We start from the raw sequence: 10,949 nt of genomic DNA on the forward strand, positions 1-10,949 counted from the left end.
ATGAGACATGAGAACCCTGAATATAGCATATAAAATGAGACTTCTTTCCCTCCTCTTGCGGAGCAAGGTCAGAAGAGACTGGTGCCCCCTTCCTCATCGTCATCTGATCCCGAGTCTTCTGGGCTATCAGTCGTCGGCGAGTCATCTAAGTTGAGACCCCTCTCAAGCTGCTCTCCCAGCTCATCCACATCAGCCAAATCACGAGCTCCCACATCTGTCTGCGCATCAGTATGTCGCACCGACATGAGAGGATGCGTGCTAGAGTCATGCCTCTTCCCGGTCGACGCCTTGCTCTCCATTGTCTGGAAGGCATCGTCTCGCACTCTGTTCATCATCCAGTTAAATATCTCTTGACGCCGTGTTTTGCCCTCTGGTCCGTCATCTTCGTACAAGTCAGGAAACCTCCAGTTGACGTAGAGATTCCCGTGGCTGGATCGCGTCTTGATGCCGCCGTGCTGACCTGGTGTTTCGAAGTAGTAGTGGCACAACCTGCAGGCTCCTTTACTGCTGCCAATATACTTCCACCCATGGAAGAAACTAAGCTCCAGTCTAGAAGCGTTGGCTGTTACCCATTCAAGGACGAGTATCTCGGAGTGCACAAAGGGCTTGAAGCTGTCTCGTTGGCACTGCTTCTGGATGCGATCATCAAACTGCATCCGCTGCAGTTCCTGAGCAAAGCCGCGATACCTCTCTCTCCTGGAATTATCGTGCTCCATACGACCAATGATGGCATCGGCGATCTCGCTCTTCCTGCCGAGGGGGTTGGGATCCGCCTTGCTTGACGAAACGGGGATCACCTCGACTTCCTGGAAGAGCTCCGGCCACTCCTTTTCCGCGTCGATGAGGTCCTGCACCACGGATTGATAGTTTCGAAGCCGGGAGAGGTTGTGCCTCAGCTCAGACCAACACTCGAAGCTTCTCCCGTCTTGGATGCGTCCTCTTAGGGCACGATCATCAACAAAAGCCTTAGTCTGGGGGGTCAGAAAGACGTCGAGAGCTTGCAGGAAGCGGCTGTACGATGGGAGGTCTAGAAGCTTTAGGTTAGAATAGTTTGAACGGCGATTGTTGTACACTTACACTCGCTTTCGTCTAGTCCCTTAAATGCAATGTCTGCGATGGCGTCACCAAAAACCTCGAGGCCTACCCCAACCGCGGTAGCTGTTGCGGCCTGTTAGCTCTCCGCTATCCTAGAACGCCACTCAACTCACCAATTTCGTCTGTTTGGCGCTCGCAGTACTCTAGACACTCCCTCAACTGCCCCTTGAAGCTCTTGAGATAAATATCCAACCTTGGCATGTTGAACGTCAAGATCATCTCCAAGACAGCCCTCCTGACTGGACCCCGAGCGACTTCATCAAGCTGATGAAAGCCAGACAGGGTGGCCAAAAGCTCAGTCACAAACTTCTGTGTCTTTACCAGATCCAAGCTGCACACTTGGTTGCACCCAAAGACGTAGACGAACCTGTCCTCGTGCTCGAGGACGGCAAATGAGGTAACGGTCTTTCCGCCCCTGGTGCTGTCGCAGACGCCGGCGAGCTTGTGGACAAACTGGTGGAACCTCTGCTCCTCTGTCCGAGGTCTGGCTGGCGTCTCGGGAAGGCCGAGGGAGCCTTCCTCGTGGGTGATGTCTGCGAGTGCCTTGAAGAGGACGATGGGCTCGTAGAAGCGGCGCTTCTGCTTGGGCCTGAAGAGGACTAGGGTGTCTAGACGCTGTCAGTTATGATCCAACAGTGCATAGAACTCGATCCGTACTTGATGTCATTGTGGTGAACAATGAGTTTGTCAATGGATTGGGAAGAAGTGTTTGGTAACTCGTGTAAGTGACTTGATTGACTTGATTGTAGGGCTCAAACACCACGAACACAACACCCCCCTTTATACAAACCCAACAATGACGCAAAAGCATCAATTCCTGGTTCCGTCTTTCAACACCCTGGCCTTCCATCACCACCCGCCTCGCCCAAGCCTCACTAATGCTGGAGGCCGACCTGGGAGGCCCATCACACCATGCGGGGTGTGGCCGGCCCCCTACACCAGACCTCGTTGCCTTATTTCTCTATCGCAGGCTCTTTATCCTTTTCCAATTGGGCCTTTGTCATCTTCTTCTATCTCTTCCGCCTTTCTTCTACTCAGCCTCTTCCAAAACTGGACCAACCCTTGGCCTGCCTTTTGGGCCGCCCGGCCCCCCGTCAGGCAACGAGGCGAACTGCTGCATGAGAGAGAGTACCCGCTCTCGTGTACATTGGAATAGACCGGTCTTTGTTTTCTGTCTAGTTCGTGCATCGCATGTTGGTATCTCGACAGTTGCGACGACAACATGGCGATGCACTTTGAAACAGGAAATGGTGGTGGCTGGCCCCAGGTCGGCCTCCAAAGAGGCAACTTGTGTGGAATAGAAGGAAAGAGTATAAATTCGGTGGCTTATGATGAACTTGATGCGATTGAATCTTGTTCAATAGATACAATAGCATCTACTCACTCAACTGACTCCTTACTCAAAGATCCATTCATCCATACTCTCAATAACATCTCAGAAGCACAAAAGGTCTTCTACCATGTCTCCAAAAGGAAAAGGCCACCGCTCTGGCAAGCACAAGAAGTCCAGCAGCTCCAGCCAACCCCAGGATGATGAGATACCCATCGACCCCAACCTGACAGACCCCTCGTATATCGGATACACCCAAGACTACACCCAAGACTACACCCAAGACTACACCCAAGCTGGTCCAAGTAAGTCAGAAACACCCTCTGAAACCTATGAAACCTCCGACTTACCCTTGCCTACCCAGGCAATTACGCACAGTGGCAGCAACAGCCGGCAACGGTCAACCCCAACGACCTCTGGCTCAACCAGGGTTCCAGCTCCTCCTCCGCTGCCCAGCAGGACTATTATGCCGCGGGTCCCGCTTACCAAGATGCCGATTATGGTACGTCTTTCTCGCTTTAACTTTACCTCTGATTAGATTCGAAACGTAGACGAGCTGAACCGGGTATTAGACGAGCAGGCAGGCTCCTCATCGGCCGCTGCGGCACAACAAGACTACCAATGCGAAGAATGCAGGCGCATCTACCACGGTCGTCGAGAGTACAAGTAAGAGATTAATCACTCTACGCCAAGTTTCCTACTAACACGAGCTCCCAGCAAGCATATCAGGACTCATGAGAGGCCCATCAGGTGCGAGGCAGACGAGAACTGCAATGAGACAAAGGCAGAGCAGAGAGACATGGATCGCCATTACATCAGCGCCCACAAGGAGTTTGCAGCCAGCAAGGGCATTCTTACTGAGCCCGTCGCGTGCGACTGTGGTAAGACGTTTACGCGGCGAGACAATCTGCTAAAGCACTGGAACAAGTACCACAACGGCAAGTGATGGGGAGAGAAAGACCCCAGGATATCCATGGCACAAGCGTTATACCTTCTAGAGCTGTTTATTTCCTTTTAAGGCTTATTTTTCATTTCACTCCCATCTCCTGATTTCACAATTACACCTTGACAAGCCTCCCCTGCCTTGGGCGATAATCGGGCAAAGACGGAGGATTCCTTCATTCCCTGCCAGCGAGCTTTTCATTCATATTCCCTGTTAATACGCGGCATCTGACTTTTTTAACGAGATGAGAGAAAAGATTGTTTAGGTTCAAGGATGTTTGTTGATATTGGTCTGTTATCTTCCATCTCCCCTTGTTCTCTTCTGGTATTACACGTAAAAATCTCTGTTGATTCCCATTTTGTTTTCAACCACCTCCCTTCCAAATGCCATTTGCCTCTCTAGCTTTTATACCCGCTCATTTCATTTGATGCCAAGTCATTCAATCCCCTGAATCCGTGAAAAGAAGTATGTAAAGAATATATGTGAAATAGGACAAAAGAAATGCAGAATCGTCCAAGAGGGGAATCCGTCCAAAAATTGGTACAAAGTGAAAAAGAGAATGCGCCGGATCCGTAAACGCCCGTCAACTCCAGAACCCCGGTGCCCGACCAGAATCCCATTGCAATATTATTAGCAAGCATTAGCTGGCCTATGCCGCAGAGAAGGGGCACTGGCCGGAGCTGGCGCCGGAGCTGGGGCATTTCCGCTCCGTAGTGCTGTTGATGGATGGGGCCGAGCTGGGGGCGGCGCTGTAACCACCGGGGCAACCTCCGCTGGTGCTGGAGATGATGCTCAGGGTGTCGACCTTGAACTCCATGTCACCGGTGCTGAACAGCTCAAAGTGCATGCGAGACGAGTCGACCTGCTTGGACTTGAGGTACTCGGCCATCTCGAGCATGAACTGTTCAGGGCCGCAGATGTAGTACTCGGTGGCTCCGTGGCACAGGTAGAGGTCATCGCGGTCAACCTTGGCCAGATCGACGCGGAAGTCGTGGTCGTAAGTGACGCCGTAGACATCAGACTCGGCGAGGTGAGTCTTGAAGATGTTGGAGCGGAAGTTGGGTCGGTTGCGGGCGATACGGCGGACCTGGTCGTAGAAGGGCACCGAGCGGCGGGAGCCGTGGATCCAGGAGACGGGACGGTGAGGCTGACGCTCAGAGACGGTGTTGAGGATGGACATCATGGGGGTGACACCAACGCCAGCGGAGATGAGAACGATGGGGACGTTGGAAGTGTTGGCCATGTCAAGGTAGAACTCGCCGGCAGGGTGGGTGAGCTCGACAATGTCACCCTCATCCTTCATGTCGATGAGGAGGTTGGAGACGACACCGGGGTTGAGGGCACCACCGCCGAGATATCGGCCATTGCGAGTCATGTGGAGGCCCTCATCCCGCTTAACGGTGACGCGGTAGTAGTCAGGACGGGGAGCATCGCTCAGAGAGTACTGGCGACACTGGAGGTAGCCCTTCTCGGCGATGCTGACCTGGACAGAGACGTACTGGCCGGGCTGGAAGGGAGGAAGACGCTTGCCGTCAACGGGGACGAGGTAGAAGGAGTAGATATCGTCAGACTCCTCAACCTTCTTCTCGATGCGGAACTTGCGGTAGCCCTGCCACTTGCCAAAGTCGCGGTACAGCTGAGCCTCACGGCCGATGAGCATCTTGGCAAGCATCCAGTAGGCCTTGGTCCAGGCCTCCCTCACCTGGGGGGTCATGGCGGGGCCGAGGACCTCTGCGAAAGCGGCGATGAGATACTTTTCGACGATGGCGTAGTGCTCGGGCTTGATGCCGAGGGAGCAGTGCTTGTGGCACATGCGCTCCATCTTGGGGATGAGCTCGGTGATGTGGTTGATGTTGTTGGCGTAGCTGAGGATGACGGCCGTAAGGGCTCGGGGCTGGCGGCCGTTGGCCTGGTTGACTGTGTTGAAGTAGTCGTTAAGCTCGGGATGGTCACGAAGCATGTTGCGGTAGAAGATGGTGGTGATGCGCTCGCCGTGGTCGGTGAGGGCGGGGATGGTGCCCCGGATGAGCCTGGTCTGCTGGTAGGACAGAGCCATTGTGAAGGTTTATATGAAGGGAGGAGGATACTGTTAAACAGTAGGTCGTCTCGAGACAGTAAGTCGACTGTCTTGAGGAGGGCTGTAGATGGTTGATGTATTCGTTGATGAACTAGGTTCAAGAAGTAATGTTGACACTGCCCAATGATAGATGGATGGAATGTGATGAGCAAGCTTAAAAAGAAGGAAGAAGCTTTTTGGCTCGAGGCAGGCAGACGAGAAGATACTGAGGTTCAGAATCGGATTCCAAGAAGCGTCCTCCCCCAGATATTTTATCCTCGATGGGCTCGCTCCTCCATGCCTCTTTTCCCTGCTCCCACGCCCCTCCAGGCTGTGACATACGCCCATCCAAGCAGAGATTGTCGACAAAGAAAAGAAGAGGGAAAAGAAAGGTGAAAAACCGACTTCTCCACAAGCCGACGATTCCTCGTGGCTTGTGCTGGCGAACGCCCCGTCAAGGGGAGGGCGTGTTGGCAGAGAACATAGTCCAAGATCCTTAACCTCCAAGAAGTCGTACGATAGCATGCAGGGGATCCTTTGCTTTTTGGCGGCGGCGGAGTGCTCCTCGAGCTAGAGAGAAAAAAAAAGCTAGAAGGGCTTGTTCGTTAGCTAGGCCAAGGTTCAAACTGGGGAAGGGTATGGGGCCAAACTGGACCCGGGCTTTGCCTTGGGAGTCCAGCCCCCGGCTGTTGAGGTGTGGAACATGACTTGGAGGAGCTCTTCTATACGGAACGCTTGATTCCGTCATGATGGGCTTTTTTGGTGAGGCTCGAGAACCACCATATTCCCAGGTCGACGAAACTCTCTCTCGGTCTCTTTTCCGTGGAGCTGAAGAGGGGTGAGGGGGAACATTGGGGGGCGTGTGGCGAACGCCATGGGATTGGATCGAGGATCATGGGAGTTGCCTCGTGGGACCCAAACGTGCCAACCTCGTGCCTGTGGAGGTTAGGTGTGGCTCTCTGCTCTCATCAATCTCTCTGCTCCCACGAGGACGACGGTGGGCGCATGGCACGGCATGGCATGGCACAGCTTGCTTGAGCTGGGCTGGGGAGTTGAGATGTGACGGCCTCACGAACCGATCAAGGTCCAGACTCGAGATGCTGTCCGCCACGGGGGAGGGCCTGAGCAGATCGGGGTAAACCGTTCCTCTGTGAGATGGCTCACGAACGAGAAATCCCGAACCCGTGGTTGGGAATAGTATGATGCATCCATCGGCGGAGTCCATCTCGTTCATGGCATGGCAGTTTTGGTCGGTAATGTGATGGATACCGTACGTACCGTACCGTGTTCCCTCGAGATGAACCCGCTGGGAATAGGCCGGCTTTCTTGATCAAGAGCTCAGAGACACCCTTGCTCGTGCCATTTCCCTGTCTCCCACATTCCCATATCCGTCGGTAGCTCGCTTCGGTACCTAGGACCTAGGGCAGAAGCGCGCCTCGGCAAGCCAGGAACCAGGAACGACAGAGCCCAGGCGCCGCCTCCACTCAGGTCTGAGTTAGCCTTGCGAATGAGGTCCACGCCATTGCCAACTGAGAGAAGCCTCACGCGACGCTGGCCTCTGCCGTCTGGGGAGAGGAGAGGGTGGATTGTGTAGATGTAACGTTCAATGAAAGTCTATTAGACGAAGATTGGATCAATTAACGGTCGAGCTCGCCCTCCGAATTCCAGCACAGGAGGAAGGTTGGAACGACAGCCAAAGGTTATGGAAGGTACCGAGTGCTCCGTACCTGCCTGAAGATTCAGCAGGCAGGTACGTACTTCTTCACTCAGGCTGCCCGCCAAAAGAAAACATAAACGTCTCATCCAACCTAGACCCTGCTGAGACGCCTCCCCGTCGAAGAAAAAGGAATCAAATCTGCAAGAGACCGAGAACGAGAGAGACATGCACCGTCCCTCATGCTTCCAGAAAGACGAGAGCCAACCCAAACCAACCCAACCCAAACCCAAACTGTTCGGCTGCCGACCGACCCCGTCCCCGTGCCCGGCCGGAGGGACCCAGGCCACCCCAGGCTCTCCGTCGACCCCCGAACCATGCTCCCACGCATCCGGCCAACGCCGCCGTCGCCGCCTTGGAGAGTTCCGAGGCCTTCCAATTGATCGGTATGGACACGGCAACTGTATAGCGCACTCAAAGCGCTCACTAGACAAGGCTGATGAAGTATTGATTCGCCTCTTGCCGTCACACACGCAGCTGTCAATCGAGGACTTGGTCCTCCGCCTGGTCTGTCCGTTCCGTTCCCACGATTGGTGACACGGCAGATCTGCACCGGCCTCTCTCTACTCCAAGCGTCTGTCTCTTACTTTACAATTCTCCGGCGTGCATGTGCTCGTCTGCGCACTGGCCCTTCAAACCCAACTGGCGGTAAGAACGCATGGGTATGACAAGTCAAGGACCGCTGTCGCCGTCGGCCAAAGTCGGAGGGCCTCTGGGCTGTTTTGTCGACAATGCCCTGCCTTGCTCAGCCGCCTATTCCTCAACAAGACCATGCTTCCATTTTTTTGTGCTTTTTCCTCCGCTCCTCCTCGGCCCAGGGGCTTGTTGCATCTCCGTCTCCAGATGGTAAGAAGCCGCGGCAGCTTTGCTTTTTAGTCGCCTCATGGAAAGCTCCATTGCCCAACCAGACATCCTCCAGGGCCGTTGAAACAGGCCACAAGCCACCGCCGCGGCCCTGGCCGTCGTACTCATGCATGTGACGCATGCATCTGTCTGTCTGTTTGCTGCACTCGATACACTCCATATTTGAGGTTATCCAGACTGTCCCTGACTGGGCCTGCAGGATGGATACTCCCATGGTGGAAACCTGATCGTCTCCATCACCAGAAAAGCAGTCATCCATACTCAGCCTGCCCGATTTGTCCATGTCAAGACCTGCCCTTCCCTGTTCCTGTCATGAGCACCTTTTAGATCCTTTCAGATAGCCGGACACCAAGCGAAGCGTAACATCATCTGCCCCGTTGGCGGCAAAAATGGACGGGAACGAACATGTTGGTGTCGGCGGCTAACCATAGATCTCGCCAATTCCTCCAACTTGGACGCTTCTCGCGGGAAGAGTGCATATTAGTGCCGCGCGATATCCATGCCATGGCTTGTGAGGCACATGGCAACTGCATCAGATTCAAGCCTCGCCGTCTGCTCGAATACCACCTGGCATGACGTACCTGCATCCGAGTGCGTCTTGCATCTCTGCCTACTGCGTCTGCCGTCTCTACTGCAGACCTCCCCCCAAACCAACATAGATGCCGACTCGTCTCCGGTGATGCAGAGGCCGGCTCAATCCTTGAACGCTGAGATTTGAGATTTACATGTTGACGGCATCGCAATGTCGGCTATGAGATGAAATACGGATATCCTGTCGTCCGTGTGCGGAATACATTCCCAGATCGCTGCCCTCTCAGTTGGCTGTCAGACCCCATTGTCCTTGGACAAGGGGCAGTTGATCAAGCTAACGACCAACGTTGACATTCCCGCAGTGGACTAAAAACTCTTCAGGCTTTTAAAACAACCCAGGGACAAGTTCCAATAGCCGCGTATTTTTGCTTGGCGTGCTGGGAATCCGAGTCAAGAAAGTCAAGGGTTTCGTTCCGTTCTACCCCACGGCTCCAACACCGTTACGGAACCGTTGGGCGCTTCCTGATATTAAGCGGCTGGCATTTTGCACCTTTTACCATGTAACCCCCAGAGACACACAGGCGGTCTATCACTCGCCCGGCAGTCTGTTCGGGTAGTGGTAATGGTTGTGGGATTGCCCGCACCGGATGAGACGCAACACGCAGAGCTCGCGGGGGCAAAGAGGAACTTTGACCTCTCACTTTTCATCAATCACGATCCAAGGTATCGGTGCCTGAGATAGCTGTGCGTACAAACGGACATCATCTGGCATAGAGAGCCAGGGGCGAACGAGATGGCCCCCTGACTCGGTGTCCCACCTCCGTCTTTGGCTACATATCGGCGAGCAGAGGTTGCCAAGACTTAGATTGCGGCATATCCAGTCGCCTGTACTCCGAATTCCACTTTCAGACCTTGAAGAAGGACAGGACAGGACCTACCGGCAGGCGACGGAGAGCATGGGGTGGCGTCGACGGCGGCGTCCGGGGTTGGTAGCCCTGTTCCGAGAAAGAAGACCCCTGGCGTCTAGGCCAACAACTCTGCAGCCACCGGGGGTGAGAGGAGAGCCTCATGGACAGACGGGCCTCCAAGATGACGACAACGGCAAAGGCAAAGAGAAGAGAGATGAGAAAGTGAATTGGTGGCTTAATGTTATTACTCGCTGACTGCAACAGGAGGGGAAATCCTCTCGGACGCACCTCAGAGCCAATGTCAAATCACATACGAGCAGAGTCATGTCAATGGCAACACCACGCAGCTATTGTTTCCTTTTGCCGATAGTCGGTGCTGCAGTCATGATACCACGCTTTCTTTTTTGTTTGTGACGAGTCGAAATCGCCGTCTTTCCCCATGAATTGGGCTACTGGCCGTCTCTATCTGCATCAAATCTCACAATCACGGTTACATTCGCCTGCTCAAAACAGCACAAATCAATAGCCCCTGGTGATAATCAATGCACACTTTTGAGCCCCATGCCCCCCTCGGGTATCCTTGCCTTCGGGCCGGGTCTCTGACAACCTACCATTGACAGATGCATTGGCCATGGCGAAACTGAAGAAAGTCAAGTAAAAGAGAGTTAATGTGTCACAATGACTTTCTTTTGCTTCTTATTCGCAGCGAGTCTTTGACTTTTGAGGAGTCGTCGGCAGAGGATCTCGCCTCTTGCAGTCAGCTGGAGAGAAGATGCAAGGACCAGGCACAACCAACTTGTCCACTCAATGGATACGAATACAGCATTTGCTTGTCATGCACAAGTTATTCTCAGCCAATCCATTCATTGTCAAAGAGTCTTGCATCCAAATCAGTCGAGAGGTGCCTTGAAAGAAGAAAAGAAGCAGAGAGAAAAAAGGACTAGTCCACCGCCACCACGAGGCCGCGGGTCGGCTACCTAGTCGCCGGACCGACGACAGCATCCACCTCGTGGGCGAACAACATCATCGAGATGAAGAGAGAAAAAAAATGAGATGAAAAAGAAATCATTATGGGGTTTGAGGGTTGACGGGTGGCTTGTTTCGGAAAGTGGAGGAAGATTGTGGATGTTTTTTGAAAAGCAATCAAGACTTGATTGGGAAGTGAGGGTCTCTCTTTGACCCCTCTAGAGTCATTCATAGTGAAGCATCACCAACATCAATCACATCTCGGTTTCTACGGTGAAAATGATGAAACTAAAGGTAATCAGACTAAAACTTGTCGGTCGTTTCTGATACCCCTGACAAACTTTTATCCTCTGACTCGTTTAGCCTCCTTTTGACCATATTCAAGACAAATTTCTTGGAGTGTTGCCGAGCCGAAAAGTCTTGGCTTCTTTACCGTTTCTTTTTTTTTTGATGCTTTCTTTTCCGTTCCGCGCCTCTCATCATGCAAGACGGTTTTTTTTTCTCTCTCATGCAGGCGGCTAACGAATCTTCAACGTCGCACC

At 53.4% G+C, this 10,949-nt stretch overlaps 3 protein-coding genes across 3 annotated transcripts; 1 reads left to right on the top strand and 2 right to left on the bottom strand.

Annotated features, from left to right (window-relative positions):
• Nucleotides 1-68: 68 nt before the first annotated feature.
• Nucleotides 69-1,762, bottom strand: MRS44_001616 (uncharacterized protein; the record flags this gene model as incomplete). The annotated part of the gene is made up of 4 exons (XM_046279878.2): nt 69-1,027; nt 1,078-1,158; nt 1,209-1,703; nt 1,753-1,762. 4 exons carry the CDS (start codon nt 1,760-1,762, stop codon nt 69-71), a joined length of 1,545 nt encoding a protein of 514 aa, XP_046138117.2.
• Nucleotides 1,763-2,555: 793 nt separating this feature from the next.
• Nucleotides 2,556-3,371, top strand: MRS44_001617 (uncharacterized protein; the record flags this gene model as incomplete). The annotated part of the gene is made up of 4 exons (XM_065623765.1): nt 2,556-2,730; nt 2,790-2,927; nt 2,977-3,091; nt 3,143-3,371. 4 exons carry the CDS (start codon nt 2,556-2,558, stop codon nt 3,369-3,371), a joined length of 657 nt encoding a protein of 218 aa, XP_065480188.1.
• Nucleotides 3,372-4,017: 646 nt separating this feature from the next.
• On the bottom strand, nt 4,018-5,424 carry MRS44_001618 (uncharacterized protein; the record flags this gene model as incomplete). The annotated part of the gene is made up of 1 exon (XM_046270520.2): nt 4,018-5,424. One exon carries the CDS (start codon nt 5,422-5,424, stop codon nt 4,018-4,020), a length of 1,407 nt encoding a protein of 468 aa, XP_046138115.1.
• Nucleotides 5,425-10,949: the final 5,525 nt, after the last annotated feature.

This window comes from Fusarium solani, assembly GCF_023522795.1.
Source record: "Fusarium solani strain SB1 chromosome Unknown bctg00000000, whole genome shotgun sequence".
Classification (NCBI taxonomy): Eukaryota; Fungi; Ascomycota; class Sordariomycetes; order Hypocreales; family Nectriaceae; genus Fusarium; species Fusarium solani.